The 17,242-nt window shown below is 37.1% G+C and overlaps 2 protein-coding genes across 3 annotated transcripts; both read left to right on the forward strand.

The window, feature by feature from the left end:
* Positions 2,116-3,948, forward strand: LOC109227819 (uncharacterized mitochondrial protein AtMg00810-like). Its single transcript, XM_019393014.1, has 4 exons — positions 2,116-2,386; positions 2,543-2,713; positions 3,546-3,643; positions 3,829-3,948. Exons 1-4 carry the CDS (start codon positions 2,116-2,118, stop codon positions 3,946-3,948), a joined length of 660 nt encoding a protein of 219 aa, XP_019248559.1.
* LOC109226953 (dolichol-phosphate mannosyltransferase subunit 3-like) lies at positions 8,239-17,209 on the forward strand. Of its 2 annotated transcripts, none has more exons than XM_019391900.1 (4): positions 8,239-8,400; positions 16,520-16,627; positions 16,716-16,823; positions 16,991-17,209. In XM_019391900.1, the coding sequence occupies exons 2-4, from the start codon at positions 16,526-16,528 to the stop codon at positions 17,048-17,050; spliced, it is 270 nt and encodes an 89-aa protein (XP_019247445.1). In that variant the 5' UTR covers positions 8,239-8,400; positions 16,520-16,525; the 3' UTR covers positions 17,051-17,209. The 2 variants fall into 2 exon arrangements, with proteins under 2 accessions (XP_019247445.1, XP_019247446.1); XM_019391901.1 differs by lacking the exon at positions 8,239-8,400 and adding an exon at positions 16,314-16,406.

Here is a 17,242-nt window from a genome sequence, read left to right on the forward strand (position 1 = left end):
GGATACACCCACAATTTCTCTACTCCAAGGTCATCCCAACAGAACAGAGTTGTTGAGCTAAAAAATAGCAATAACTATGATACTAGAATATTCGTTGCCAAATCACTTCTAGGCAGAAGTAGTAAGTACAGCGTGTCACATTCTCAACCAATGCCTCATAAAACCCATCCTAAAGAAGACTTCTTATGAATTGTGGAAAGGTAAATGACCAAATATAAGTTACGTTCATCCATTTGGAAGCAAGTATTTCATTCACAATAATGGTAAGGATAATCTTGAAAAATTCGATCCAAGAAGTGACAAAGGTATTTCTGGGTTATTCATTAAATAGTAGATCCTTTAGAGTCTATAATAAATGCACACTATGTGTAGAAGAATCAGTACATGTTATCTTTGATGAAAATAACACTTCTGCCGAGAAAGGAATTATTGCAGGTGATGAAGATCAAATTCAAGAAATTCAGGAGACAAGCAAATTCCAAGAGTCGACTAATAAACCTGATAGTGTCATGGAATCGACTAATGAGATTAGCAACAGTCAATCAGAAACTCCGAAGGAGTCAACTACTCATACAAGTACAATTCGTCCAAATGAATGGAGAAGTGAACCAGAATATCCTAAAAAGTTTGTCATAGGAGACCCAAACGAAGGAATGAAAACCAGGGAAACTCTAAAGAAGAAAGCAAACATAGCACTGATTTCCCAGATTGAACCAAAGAAAATAGAGGAAGCTCTGAAAGACTCAAGCTGGTTACAAGCAATGCAGGAAGAGCTAGATCAATTTGACAAAAATCAAGTGTGGAAACTGCTGCCTAAGCCTGAAAACGCTCCTGTAATTGGAACAAAATTGGTTTTCAGAAATAAGCTAAATGAGGATAGAAGGGTTGTGAGAAACAAAGCAAGATTAGTAGCTCAAGGATATTCACAACAGGAAGGAGTCGACTATGACGAAACCTTTGCTCCAGTAGCTCGACTGGAATTAATAAGAATTCTTCTTGCATACGCATCCTTTTAAAGATTTAGGCTCTTCCATATGGATGTCAAAAGTGTCATTTTAAATGGATTCATTGAGGAGGAGGTATATGTAAAACAACATCCTAGATTTGAAGATTTAAAGTTGTTTACCGTGAAAATGGTAATAACAATTAAATTTGATTATGGGACTCTAAAAATACGTGATCTATTTTTATGCCGGTCGTTTAGCAGTAGATGCTATGTGAGAGACTTAGAAACGAGATAACAGTTAGGAATAAGGGAATAACCAAATCGATAGGCTAACAATCGGGGCCTCGAGCTTGCCGATTTGGGGGCCTCGAGGTCGATTTCGATGCTTAGCTGGGAGCTAACGAAGGCAGTCGAGAAATGACTAACAGTTATAATAAAATCAACGAAGGCTCTTTGTGGCCAATGATAAGCAATAAATGATGAACAATAATGAAGATAATAAATGGAAGCAATAATATCAAGAGAATGTGTTAGAGAGCAGAGAGAATGTTCTTGTGTATTTAGTATGGAGCAACAGAGGCAACAGGTCCTTACAATATGGCAAGGACCACCTTTATATAGAAAGGGGGATCCCATCATAGTACAAACGCATTTATTACAAAGATATGGAGATGGGACAGCTAGTCGACGTCATGATGCAGGCTCAGACTAGCCTGACAGACTTTCTCGGCTCTAGCTGCACCCCTTGGGAACTCCCCTCTTTTCCAATGTAGCCGTTGGTCTGCATTGCCCCGAGGTCGAGCATCGACAGCCCTCGAGGGTGAACCTCGACCCCAGTCTCGAGCTTTGGGAAGTATGTTCGCGGGGCATCATAATGACGGAGAAATTGGACTCTCCGATTTTACTGTGCACAAAAGTTTCCCTACCATGTGTACAAATTGACCAAAGCATTGTACGGACTCAAACAAGCTCCACGAGCATGGTACGAAAGACTCAACTCATTTCTTCTTGATCACAGATTTACAAGAGGTAAAGTAGACACTACCCTTTTTATTAAAAGATCATCAGAAGGTAATCTCATTATTCAAGTTTACATTGATGATATTATTTTGGTAGTGCTAATCCTCTTCTGTGCAAGGAATTTTTAAATCTTATGCAAAGAGTTCGAAATGAGTATGATGGGAGAGCTAACATTCTTTCTTACACTTCAAATTCAACAATCAGAAGAAGGAATGTTTATATGTCAGACAAAATACACAAAGAAGTTGATTCAGAAGTTCGGTATGAGTAGTTCTAAAGCTATTGGCACACCAATGAGTCCTTCAGCAAGTCTTGACAAAGATGAACAGGGAAAACCTGTTGATGAAACTAAATATCGTGGAATGATTGGCTCCCTTCTTTATCTAACTACTAGTCAACCAGATATTATGTTTAGTGTTTGTAAATGTGCCAGGTTTCAGTCAGCTCCTAAAGAATCACATCTGACTGCAGTAAAGAGAATTATTTGATATCTCATTGGAACTGTTTCTCATGGATTATGGTATCCACGCTCTAACAATTTTAAACTAGAAGGTTTTTCAGATGCTGATCTTGCAGGTGATAAGGAAGACGGAAAAAGCACCAGCGGAACATGTCAATTACTTGGAAAAGCACTGATATCTTGGAACAGTAAAAAGCAAGGATCAGTTGCACTATCCACAACTGAGGCTGAGTATATCGCCATTGGACAATGTTTTGCACAATTATTATGGATGTCTCATCAATTGGGTGACTATGAACAATTCTTTAAACCCATCCCAATTTTCTATGATAACTCTAGTGCTATATGTCTCTCAAAAAATCCTGCGCATCACTCTAGGGCTAAGCATATAGACATCAAGCATCATTTCATTAGAGATCATGTTCTTAAGGAAAATATAGAATTATCTTTTGTTGGTACTACTTATCAATTAGCAAATATTTTCGCTAAGGCTTTACTTGAAGATAGATTTTGCTTTTTAAGAAAATTACTTGGTATTATTTCCGTTGATCATTAATATTAGGACCTATGTGATATCGTTATATCTTGTATGCCTAATGTTTAAATTTTGTCTTTTCATAGTCATTAATAGCGCCTCCGAATTCCCTCTCTTTTCCTCTTTTTTCACATCAGTTGCAGCGTTCAAGAAAGGAAAACCAATCATCATGCATGTTCAACTGACACCCTTTTCCTTTCCTGTACCCAACCGTTAGAAAACCCTTTTTAATCTCTGAAACCCTCTTCCAATCTCCATCGTTCCCATCGCCTAGACAACCTCTCCGAAACTCTCTCTAACCAGTTTACTCCATGGCTTAACACTCTAAAAATCCCTTATCCTCCACCAGGAAAAGTACTCGTTCCAGAGCAAAACCCTCTTCCCAGCCTCCAGAACAAGTAGACCCAGGGTCCGACCACTCAGAAGGTTTTGCCTCCTCTCAAGCAGAACTCTCAGATCATTCTTATCCTCTAGGAGAAAATGCCCTGGGAAAAAGGCCTTTGGAAGAACCTCCTGAATCCTTTACTCCAAAGAAATCCAAAATAGATCTCTCAAGTTCTTTAGAGTCTGACCTAAATTTCTAGGAATCTCCAAACAGGGGTTTTTCATTGCTTTGAAAGACAAGCCAATCGCTCATGGCAGAGTAGTAGACCTTGATGACATGGAAGCCCTAAACTGTAAGGTAAAAAATCTGTTTGTTTATCAAGGCTGGTCAAAATTCCTTTCTATTCCCCCTCCTAAGTCTATGAACCCCTGGTGAGAATGTTTTATGCCAATCTTCGCTCTAGTAAATCCGACAAGTTGGAATCCTTAGTGTTAGGAAAGTGCATCGTTCTTGATTGTGCCATGTTTGACTCAATTTTTCAGTGCAAGTGTTCTGGTTTTCCCATGCTTTTCAAAAATTCTTTGCCTGATGACTTCAAAATCACCAATCAAGCAAAACGCTGTATTGCTGAGTGTTCATCTGAATACCTCCCTAACAGTTAGGTCTAAGTGATGTTATCTTTGAAACTCTGTTCTAGCCAACATTGTTGCAACTACTCTGCTCCCTCGTACTGGCTCTTTCTCCACCTTCTCTCAACGAGATACCTTTCTTGTCTACTGCCTTGTGACCAAACTCAAGATCAAACTGTCCTCCTAGGTCATAAATTTTATGATTGAAAGTGCTGACGATCCCACCAGTCTGCCCTATGGCATGGCCATCACCATTCTGGAAGCTCATAATATCTCTATCCCTGAATATCCCTTCGCCTCTGTTTCAAAATCTTACAATTCTAGGGCGTTTGCTAGTATGGGGTATGTGTGTGCAAATGGCTCCTGTGTTAAGAAACAGGAAGGTGAAGTCAAGCATGTTCAACATGATCCCAAGACCAAAGCCTCTGTTTCCCATCATAGTCTTAGTAATCCTGACCTTGCTGAGAAACCGACTGCCATTGACAACTATCTGAACACCATCAAAGATCTTCTTACTGCTACTCAGTCCACTGTTGGGGACATACATGCAATCTCCAAAAAGACAGGGTCTGATGTTTCAAAGATAAGGGTTGTAATTCTCAAATTTAGGGAAAACGCAGTCAAAGCATTCAAGGAGGTACACGACATGCTTGGTCTCAGCTAATACCAGCTTTGAACAACTGAAGGAGGCGATTTGTAAAACTCTTATTTATTTCTTGCGTCGCTAGTGTGGAAGTTTCAAACAATTTTTTTGTTGTGCTGTTTTGGACTGGATAACCATTCGTTGGATGATTTTTTTTGCTTTGTTTTGCTATAACTCTGCATGCCTCTCATGCATTTTATGCTATATATTCTGCTTTAGTATCTGGTGTATTTTTCCTCTCTTTGCTGATGTCAAAAAGGGGGAGAAGGCTATACATATATTCGTGCAGGTACATCCATTGCAGAGGGAGTCGACTATAGATCCTACAGGAGAAGTCGACTAATAGAAGTAGTCCAAACGGCACCTATTGAGGGGGAGTCAACTGCACTCATTGAGGGGGAGTAAAATACAGGGAATTTAACTGATGTTTACATATATTATTTTTTATCATCATCAAAAAGGGGAAGATTGTTAAGTTTTAGTTTTAACGATGAAAAATAATATAATTGCGTTTGGTGTAGGGACTCAAGAAAATCAATCAAGATCGAAGAGAAACAATCAAAGCTGAAGGAAGAAATCAATCAGAGATTGATTGAAGCATTCAAAAGGAAAAGAAGCACTGAAAATCCTGCAAGATAATCAATCAGAGATTGATTGAAGCGTTAAAAAGGAAAAGAAGCATTGAAGATCCGACAAGATAATCAATCAGAAGCTATTACTGGAAGTGCCCAGATTTAAGGAGCAAATCGGCTATCAAGACTTAAAGATGGAAAGCAGTCAAAGTCCACACATCAAGGAAGAGTAACAGGAATTAACCTTATTCTTGAAATGAATCAATTTCTTCCAAGGATCAAGTCTCTTGGGTTGGCAAATATCTTTAGTATGAACGGTCTCCTACAAAGTATTTATACGCAACCTTAAGTCCTGGAGAGTCATACTTTGATCAAACCAATTACCCTTTCTTTGTTCTACTTTAAACAAACATTGTAGCTCTACTAGATCTGATGTGTAACAAGTTAGAGAAGAAAGAGAGAAAAATACTGGTGAGGCATTGTATCAAGAAAAGACGAGTAACATAGAAACTGAGTTGTTGGTGTAAACTACACCATTCACTTTGTACTCAAGAAACTCAATCACTGAAAGAGAACTCCCTTGCAACCCAAGGGAACTGGACTAAGATTCACATTGAATCTGAACCAGTATAAAAACTCCGATGTCTTTAATTCCTGCACTTTACTTCTGCATTTTAATTCTTCAACTCTTAATATCTCGTTTTTACATCTAGTCGACTAATCGGAAAACTAGTCAACTTATAATAATAATTTTTAAAATAAACAATTCAATCCTTACCCCCCCCCCCCCCCCCTTGTACTTTCACATCTCATTGTTACCATTGATAGAATGAAGAGTGAAGACTTCCGGTTGAGAAAAATTAATACTTGAGGGTTAAAATCATAATTTTATTAATCTTTATTGGGTTATTGGTTAACCCGTTATAACATTTAACAAATTGAGGCCCGACCGATAACCTAATAGTAAAAAAATATATTACCGAACCATTAATCCAATAACCCTATACCGATAACCCAATAAGCTTTTTTCAGTTCGGGCTATCGATTTTACCCGATATACGCCCAGCCCTAGTACTTATGTTATTTAAATTCTGTAAATTACTCCGTTCACTTTTACTTGTCACTATACTAAAAATACAATTTCACTTTTACTTGCCAACTATACTAAATCAAGAGAAAGACAATTTTTTTCTTGTTTTACCCTTGTCATTAACTACTCATCTCTCAAATCATTTCTCAAGACTTTATAAAATACGATCATTATTATGGGTAAAATTGTAAAGTACATACTTTATTTATTATTTCTTAAAGGAAGTGCAAAGTCAAAAGTGAACAAATAAAAGTAACCGTAGGGAGTACAATTTATAGAAATTTTCAGAAACCACTATTATTTAGTGGCTATTAACTTGTTATAGTTATCATTTACTTAATTACTTCCTATAACTATCTTTTCAGTTGTTATGGAATGTGTTCGATGTATTCTAGCTATTGTATTCACGAATACAGTAGTAAAACTCGGCGAAAAAACAGGGCATGGCAGCTATCATTCGCTGTATTCATATGTATTCGCGAGATGTATTCATGAATACAACGTAAAAATAGGCCTCTTCGGCTGTTTAAAAACGGAAGTGAATCAATTAACGTGATAGACTCCTAAAATAACTCAACAAACTCAATTATAACACGTAAAATTATTAATCCAATTAAGAAAAAGATTTCTCAGACGAAAAACACCCAAAAAACAGAGCAATATTCAGAGATTTAGTTCATCCTTTTTTCCATGGTATATACTTACAACCTCTTCACCAATTTGCTGTATCCAATTGTATGGATATGTATCTGGCTAGTTGTATAATGTAATCATGGTAGAATTTTAAAAAATACAGCATGTATAATGTTGTATTCATAATATATGCTTTCCTTCATGCTATGTTTCTCTAACAAAATCTTAATACATCTAAATACATTTAAAAGTCATTGTCTACAATCTAAATACATTACATTGGTTGTATTCATTGATTTTCTATTTTTATTGAGAGTATTTTACTGTATTTCATTGTATTGTTGTTTTAAATACATATGAATACAGTTAGGTTAAAAATACAGATGAATACAGTTAGAACTAACAATGTATTTAAAAATGTTGTTGTATGAACTCAAATACATATAAATACATCCAAATACAACAGTCAAAAATCATTGTACAAATAAAAATCAGTGTATGCCTTATCGAATACATATAAATACATCTGAATACAAGAATCAACTCTTCCGTTGGAATTGTCAACCGGCCAGCGGAGTTGCAGAGTTCGTGATAAAGGAGAATCGTGGTTCAATGTAGCGACATAATTTTTGCAGCTTGGAAACATTATCTAGCGTGCCTGCCAAGTCTCCAACAACTTTCTGTTCAGCATCCAAATTCTCCTCGTCAAGAACATTATCGGACAATTCGTCCAGATCTGCCAGGAACATATCAGCAAGAGTTGCCATCGCAAATTAGTTTGATCAGTTTGAAAATAACGTACTCTAGGATTTAATAAGGAGGTAGTTAGAGAGAAAAATATTAGAGAGTGTGTTCAATGGCTTAATGGTAGGAAGGAACCATAAATACATATTTTGCTATAAAAACTAAAAGGTAGCTATAGAAAATAATATATTAAAAGGGTTTTTATTTATAATAAAATTGGGTATAAAGCTTTGCTATAGGAGGTAAAGTTTCCTACAATTTATCCTGCCCATTTGTTTTTGTTTTTTTCCTTTTCACCGCCTAGTGAGTTGTAAATTACAATTGATATTACTTATGGCATGATCTCAATTCTCAACTCTCAAGACACAATGGGCAAATTCTATAACTTATGAGGACGAAAGGGTAACTTGTAGTTTCTTTGGGTGCCAAAATTCAAAATTGGCTCATTCATAGAGCTCGTTTGAACATAAACTTTTTCACTTTTCTTCAAATAAGTTTTACTTTTTTTCGAAATCAGTGGTTGGTCATAAAATTTTTAATTTTCACTTGAAAAATTTTCACTCAAAACACTCACAAAATTTTAAAACAACCCAAAATTATATTCATGTCCAACCGCTAACTCTAATTTTGAAATATCATTTTTCCCTTCACAATTTTTATCACTTTTTGTTTTGGAATTTCAAAATTCTTGTGTCCAAACGCCGACTTAAACCGCTCCTCCAATGTTCCCTCTTCAGTCCTCATGCCATTGCGATTCTTTCTATAGGCAAAGATCTCAGTGAATCAGCCTTCAATCTACAAAGGTCATTTTTCTAATATATTTCATCTTTTTATTTTGGATATTTTGAAAAATATATTTTTGTATACCCAGTTGGGAAATGCTGGATTATTTGTGTTTTCTTGTTTGTCTTTCAATTTAGTTTTGTTACTATTTGGTTTAATTATGGTATGTTTTTGTGAGTCTTAACGAAATGTGGACTCTGTTGTGTTTTTTTCTTTTTCTCTGAATCGGGTTCTGTGGGTCTGCTATAGAATTCAAGAATTAATACGTAATATGATTATTGATTGATATAAAAAGGATCATAAATTGTGCCATTAATTAATTAATTAGGATGGCACTTTGAAATGATTCGGAGTTACCCTCCTTTTGATGGGTGTATCATTGTTGCTAACAGTCTGAATTTCAAGGAATGTGTTTTTAGAAAGAAGTCATGAATTGATGTGCTATATGCTAGATGAGCAAATTCGTAGGGTTTTGTAAGGAAAGGAGTGGCTGGAAGAGGTAAATTAATAGAAACAAAAATGGAATTTTTTTTCTTTCTCTAAATTGCTTTCCTTTGGCATATAAATTCTAGTTTAGTTTTGATAGCCTTCTGTAGAATAGAACGTGAAACCTAAATGCCACATGATGTTTGGGGAATTGCAGAAGGGCTTTGAGTTAATTTATTGAAATGGAACTTTGAAATGATTACCAAGTTCATCCCTCTTGATAACAACAACAACATATCTAGTGTAATCCCACAAGTGAGGTTTGGAGAGGGGTAGTATGTACGCAGACCATAATCCTACCTTGTACGGGTGGAGAGGTAGTTTCCAATAGACCCTTGGCGCATGAAAGCAAAATAATAAGAGAAGATGACATGCAAGAAGAAGCATTAACAATAACAGTAGCAAGATAATTAGAAATCCAAAGCAGAAGGAACATTAAGTAGTAATAAAAATCTAAACGGAGGAAATACGAGATTGATAATAGTACTATTGATATGCAAAGGCAATACGCTCGACTACCTACTACTCCTCAACTCTAATTTTCAACCTCCACACCCTCATGTCCAACATCATGTCCTCGTAAGCTAAAGATGCGTCAGTCCTGCCTAATCATCTCTCTCCAATATTTCTTAGGCCTACCTAGGTAGAACCTAGGGCCTTCAATGGCCAACCTCTCACACCTCCTCACAGGGGCATCCATGTCTCTCCTCTTCACGTGCTCGAACCATCTCAAGCTTACTTCCCGCATTTTGTCCGCCATAGAGGCCACTCACACTTTATCCCTCCTGATAGCAGTTGTTGCTAATCTTCTGATTCTGTGTATGAGGTGATTAACATCTGCAGAAGAGAGTGATAGCAGTCACCCTCTTTTTCCTCCCAATTTCAAGTCTGTTCGGTTGGAAATAGCCAGAATTGGAACTAATTCTTCTTTTTTACCCTTTCTGACTTGCACACGCCATTGCCTATAGTGTTTAGTTCATTAACTTCTAAGTATTGGTTAGTTTCCCACCTTTGTATACTTTCCTTTAAGGTTGAAAGCATATCTATATCTTCAGTTTTCTAACGCCTTGTTTTAATGTGAAGAATGCAGTTTCCAGGTAAGTTGTTTAGATAATGAACAGTGGATGTTTATAATTAGGGGCCATGATTATGATGAAGACCACTGCAAGTGTCTGGATACGAAACGTGATTGTGTATCCAAGCTTTTGACACACAACAGAGGTTGGCTAGTAACTAGCTCCCTTTAGTATTTTCTTTTGGGGGAAGGTTCAATACTATCAAGGGAATATATGTGAATGCATGTGTATAATATATAGCACCCAAGAGTATGGTCTAGCGGTCAATAAAGTGGATGAAAATTATGGGAGATTAGAGTTCAACTCTCGGTAGAGGCAAAAAAAGGGAATAGTCGAGGTGCGCGCAACGGACACCACCATATCAAGAAGTGAAATATAAAATTGGTAGTCGCTTGATCTTTTCTCCCCATTTCTGTCTCTGTATCTCTACTGCCCCAAAGATCACCTATGTCCTGCCTCTACTCCACTAGTTTTCTTTAATGGGTGCAGCGCGTACATTGTTATCATTATAGTGAATGAGAGTGTGATGCTTTGATGGTGCAACATATATGTCGCTGTCGTGATTTTGAAGTTTGCACAAGACCTGCCTTGGATGGAGAGTGCCTTTGCTTATTGAAAATTAAGATTTTTTTATGGTTATGGAAAATTAAGATTTTAGTTTTCTTGGTTGTCGCTAAATAGGGGTTCAAAGCATGTTTGATCTTGTTTCTTGAATTGATATAGATATTTCTCTGGACATCAAAAGTAAAGAAGAACTGCACAAGTGCTCCCCTGCAGCTTAAGATTATTTCATTTATCAGTGTGAGAATTCATTATTTGTTTGACACTACATATTTTGAGTCATTTATTTACTAGTAGTAACTCGTAGAGAAGTGACACAATTTAATATAGTATTGTTTACCTGTTTGGTTTTCCTCCATAGTACTATTTTATGTCCACAATGTTCAAATAGGCAACCATATGGAGTTGGATTTCATGGGCTTTGAGCTTGTTCTGCTTGATTTGGCGATGGGACTATGTAATCATTCTCTAATACACTCCATCGATGGAAGTAGTCAGTAACATTTAGCACCTTTTACTGGCAGGACCTCTGTTTTCTCGCTCTCTTTGGTGTACTGAAAAAGAAATGACATTCCTAATTGAAGCTAATGCAAACAAATGTGTGATCATAGTTTTATATATCTGTGTGCTTATGTATTCCCTTTCTCCCAGTTTAGATGTCCTGAGGGATCACTTGTTTCACATGTTGGCTATGCTAGAATTAAAAGGCAAGATTGTTTATGTTATGAATAATAATGAAGGGATTGTTATAAAATATTACATAGATTCCCACATAACTTAATGCATGTATTGTTTAATATCGTCAGCAACCGCTGGATCAGGTTATGCAGGGATTATATTTTCTTATATGGCCTACCAAACACTGCATTGCTATCTTGATTGTGAAAAAGAGATTCAACTGCTAGAAACTGAAATATATTGTATGTAGTATCTGTTTGTTGTTGTTCAGAAAAGGAAAAAGGTAATGTGTTGGGTGAAACCCCAAAAAATAGCAACTTCTAGCGGTCCATTGTTTACCATACTAACAAAAGCTCCCATCAAAATGTTGGCGGTGTTGGTCGAACCCACAGGAAGATTCAGTGCCTTAGAAAAAGACTCAGTCTTAGCAGTCTTGAGAAACTCACAAAGAAAAAAGAGAGGCAGTGAGATTGAGAGAGTGAGGGCTGTGGCAAATGCAATGCATAGCTAATCAATAGTGCATTTCTGAAGACATTTCTGACAATCATATGTGTGTGTGCTCCCTTCTTTCCAGCTTTGATTTATTGAAGTCACTTTAGATTCTACTACGACTATTTAACTACTACTGCTACTGCATCTGAATGACTTATTGGTTCCCCAAGTACATGCAAGCATGGCCGTCAAGTAATAAGTGACTCGACAGTCAGATGTCGAATCCACAGAGATTTAGAATAATTGTTAAATAAGCTAACTAAAATCAATTAACTGCCCAAGGTAATCAAGATGGTTTTGCTACTAAACTACTTTTGCGGAAATTAAACAAATAATTAACTAAACTAACACGAAGCAAGAAATTGTGATTTGATTTTAATCAGAGGAGATGAAGATTTTAGGATTGTAGTTGGTTTATCAATCCTATTGAGTTTGTGATTACTGTTAATCCGAATTATCTATGGTTGCTAGTTGACCGAATCATTTTTATAAATAGCATGTTCCCATAAACTTTTCATCTGTCCATAATATATCAACCCTATATTCTTTCGGTATTGAATCTATCATGAATGAATTAATTACAATATTCAACTAAGTGAGACGGTTAGGTATATTCATATTCTAACCACGAAATCCTTCCCCAAGTCACGGGTTCAGAAACAAGCTCTCTCTAATTCTACTCTAATATAAACATGACTTTTCCAAGCATAGTGCAAATAGTTGGGGTGAATCAGTTGCTACAGCAGTTCACAAGTTAAACTAAAATTAAACTTTAATTCTAGTTTGGCTGGTCGCTTCGCGTCGCTTCTCGCTTAAAGCGACTATCGCTTTTTAAAACACTGAACTAGAGAAAACACCACAAGATGGTAATTCGAATTGACGAGGATGTAATTAACAAACTTCAATATTCATGATAACCACAACCCTAGAAAATAGAGAACTTAGCCACTCATAATCGTAGTAACAATTACACAAGTATTTTGCATAAATAAGTTACTAAGGCCTCATTTGTTTGCACTTAATGGAGGTCTGAATCTTAATCATTCAGATCTCAGACATTAAGTGCGTTTGTTTTTAAAGTCTGAATCTGAATTATTCAGATCTTAATCATTAAGTGTGTTTGTTTTTTTTACTTTACAACCACTTAATTGTTCTGAATAGGTTTGTATGATCAAGATCTATAGCAGAGACTTAATTTCATTAAGATGCTATCACATATTCATTATTAATTGCCGCCACCGCCTACCATTATCAACTACCACCATGCCACCACCACCAACATACTCAACCACCACCCACCACCACTACCACCATGCCACCATCATCCTCAATCATAGCCTCCATTATTGACTATCCCCGCCACTCCGACCACCATCATCTGACCCACAATCAACACTCATCCGCCTCAACCACCACAACTGACCACCCCATTACCATCAACAACCACAGCGGACACTGCCTATCATTATAACCTACCACCACCCACCCACCACCTTCCTCAATCACAACTACTACCACCACCCGACATTATTAACTATCACCACCCACCAGCACCATCCTCAATCATAATCGCCACCACTACCAATCGCTACTAGCTACTAGCATGAACCACCATCATCAACCAAAACTACCACCAACCACCCCCTCTAGTCGGCATTCACCCGTTAGCCATCACCACCAACAACTATCATATTTTTAAAAACTATACATTTTATTAATAAAATATTAGATTAGTTAGTATTTCATTTGAATTTTACATTTATTAATTTTCAAATAAAGATAAATTTTATACATTCAGATGTTAAAAATCAAACAGTCTTAATTATTTCTGTTCNCGGTACTAATTATTACTGTTACAGAACTTAATACACATCTTAATATATTCAGTTGTGTATTCAGATTCAGATGTCTTAATCTTAATACACATCTTGATATTCAAATGTGTATTCAGATTCAAACGTCTTAATCTTAAAAAAAACAAATGAGGCCTAAGAAGAGATTAAGGAATGAAGAACTCGATGATTTTCTCCTCCAAAATTGCTCCACACGATATTCTAGCCTCCAAAAATTGTCCAACCCCCAAAAAGTAGGTTTGGAACCCCTTTTACACTTGTTGGGGACGCGTAGGACCGAAAAGAGCCCCTCTCCAAGTCGAAATAGGAGGTTTCTCGGAAGTAGGCGACACGATGGGCGCAGGGTGCCCCCCTGGACGGTGAATTATCTCCCTGCCTTTGGCCTTTTGGTTGGCGCCTGGCGCTAACCAGGACGCCCAACTTTTGCTTCTGCTGAATTCGGCGTCTAGAAGGTCGGCGCCTTGCGCACTTCTGGACGCCAAATTCTACACTTCTTTCGAATTCCTTCCTTTTCGGCTTCAATTTGCGCAGATTCCTCCCAAATCACTTCCAATCGACTCCTACCCAAAATTCAACAGCTAGAAACTGAAATATATTATATGTAGTATCTGTTTGTTGTTGTTCAGAAAAGGGAAAAGGTAATGTGTTGGGTGATACCCCAAAAACAGCAACTTCTAGTGGTCCATTGTTTACCATACTAACAAAAGCTCCCATCAAAATGTTGGCGGTGTTGGTCGAACCCACAGGAAGATTCAGTGCCTTAGAAAAAAACTCAGTTTTAGCAGTCTGAGAAACTCACAAAGAAAAAAAAGAGGCAGTGAGATTGAGAGGTGAGGGCTGTGGCCAATGCAATGCATAGCTAATCAACAGTGCATTTCTGACAATCATATGTGTGTGTGCTCCCTTCTTTCCAGCTTTGATTTATTGAAGTCTCTTTAGATTCTACTATGACTATTTAACTACTACTGCTACTGCATCTGAATGACTTATTGGTTCCCCAAGCACATGCAAGCATGGCCGTCAAGTAATAAAGTGACTTGACAGTCGGATGTCGAATCCAGGGATTTAGAATAATTGTTAAATAAGCTAACTAAAATCAATTAACTGCCCAAGGTAATCAAGAGTGATGGTTTTGCTGCTAAACTACTTTTGCGGAAATTAAACAAATAATTAACTAAACTAACACGAAGCAAGAGATTGTGATTTGATTTTAATCAGAGGAGATGAAGATTCCAAGATTGTAGTCGGTTTATCAATCTTATTGAGTTTGTGATTACACCTGTTAATCCGAATTATCTATGGTGGCTAGTTGACCGAATCATTTATATAAATAGCATGTTCCCTTGTCCATAATATATCAACCCCATATTCTTTCGGTATTGAATCTATCATGAACGAATTAATTACAATATTCAACTAAGTGAGACGGTTAGGTATATTCCTATCCTAACCGCGAAATCCTTCCCCAAGCCACGGGTTCAGAAACAAGCTATCTCTAATTCTACTCTAATATAAACATGGCTTTTCCAAGCATAGTGCAAATAGTGGAGTGAATCCGTAGCTACAACAGTTCAAAAGTTAAAACTAGAATTAAACTTTAATTCTAGTTTGGCTGGTCGCGTCGCTTCTCGCTTAAAGTGATGAAGCAATCGCTTTTTAAAACACTGAATTAGACAAACAACCACAAGATGATAATTCGAATTGACGAGGATGTAATTGAAAAACTTCAATATTCATGATAACCACAACCCTAGAAAATAGAGAACTTAGCCACTCATAATCGTAGTAACAATTACACAAGTATTTTGCATAAATAAGTTACTAAGAAGAGATTAAGGAATGAAGAACTCGATGATTTTCTCCTCCAAAATTGCTCCACACGATATTCTAGCCTCCAAAAATTGTCCAACCCCCAGAAAGTAGGTTTAGAACCCCTTTTACACTTGTTGGGGACACGTAGGACCGAAAAGCCCCTCTCCAAGTCGAAATAGGAGGTTTCCTGGAAGTAGGCGACACGATGGGCGCGGGGCGCCCACCTGGATGGTGAATTATTTTAAGCCCTGCTTTTGGCGTTTTGGTTGGCGCCTGGCGCTAACCAGGACGCCCAAATTTTGCTTCTGCTGAATTTGGCGTCTAGAAGGTCGGCTCCTTGCGCACTTCTGGACGCCAAATTCTACACGTCTTCCGAATTCCTTCCTTTTCGGCATCAATTTGCGCAGATTCCTCCCAAATCACTTACCAATCGACTCCTACCCAAAATTAAGCTCAAGTAATTCCATTACACGTTAGAATTAACAATAGTTGGGCAAAAATGTAAGGCACTTAGCATACGAAAACATGGATTTTTAGCCAAACATCACCTATGGTTGGCATTTTTGAAAATGAGATAAGATCAGGTAGCAGAATCCAATTTTAAATTAGCGCAGCTGTGTTTTTATTTAAGAATCTTATTTTTTTCTTAGTTAAGAAAGAGGTTAATGCTTATCCTATATGTAGTACTGTACACTTGGTTTTCATGCTGATGTTAATGACTTTTTGAGGAGCTTGGAATTAAGTGGAAACTAGAGGAACAAAAGCAGGAGCTAGAGGATATCTTTTTGGAACATGTGGAATGAGTTTTGTGGTTTCTAGCTTGTACGGTGCTCTTATTTTTATAGTAATGAATCTAAGAAATATTTAGTTGTCACTAGATATGCAGCAACTTGATATGTCATAAGTGGAATTATTAGGTGTCAATGTGTCATGTTGCAAGTTAGTTATTAGGGGTTCCGTAGTTAAATGGGAATGGAAAGAGCAATGTTTTGGGTTTGTATCTCTGTAAAATATTGGATGCTCTTTTCCACTCGATGATATGGTATCAAAGAAGCACTTTAAACTTTGGTTGGTGAAGCAATTGATTACAAAATAGTTTGCCTCTCTATTCTTCATGATTTATCAGATATTTATCCATATCAACCTTTGTCTTATTACATCAATAATTATTACTTCTGCAGATCCAAATGAAACAAATCGTGAAGATTTTGACGATAGTTTTTGGGGTATCCGCCCTTTGGATAGGCTTGCTGCAGACATCAGTGGTTCCAGAGAACTATACTTGGCTGGTGAGCTCTTATTGACAACGATTTCCTCTTCAGCATTTGCTTAACCTGTTCTTCCACTTTCTAAATGGTTCCTACTATGATGTTGTAGTTGCCTCTATACTTCATTGTGTCCCTTGGATGCTATGGTCTCTTAATGGTAGGTGTTGGTCTCATGAAATTTCCCACGTGCCCGCAAGAAGCTGTTTTCTTACAGCAGGTACAGTTGCCTTTCTTTTTAACAGTTATTACATTCAATTGCTGTTGTCAAGATTGTGCTGGGAGAAGGAGCTAGGTCCTCTGGGCATTTTATAGTGAAATATGAGAAAAAGGGAACCGAATAGGCATTTTGCTGAAAAAGTAATAAGAGCGTTTCTGTTTTTCTAGGACGTTCGTGAAGCCAAGGAGTTGTTGCAGAAAAAAGGGGTTGATGTTGGCTCTGATTGATCTGGTTCATGAAAACTAAGTTTGGTTGTTTACTTAAAATACATCCCAGCCCGCAGGAAGAATTAGCCAGTCATCAACTCACCAAAGTTGCTGTGGTTTCCAGAAGACTTTGTAACTGATCTTGATACATGTAGATTTCAATTTTTGCTCCTACTGGTATATTATGCTTATTATTAGAAGAAAGAAAAGAAA

Source organism: Nicotiana attenuata, chromosome 6 (assembly GCF_001879085.1).
Source record: "Nicotiana attenuata strain UT chromosome 6, NIATTr2, whole genome shotgun sequence".
Classification (NCBI taxonomy): domain Eukaryota; kingdom Viridiplantae; phylum Streptophyta; class Magnoliopsida; order Solanales; family Solanaceae; genus Nicotiana; species Nicotiana attenuata.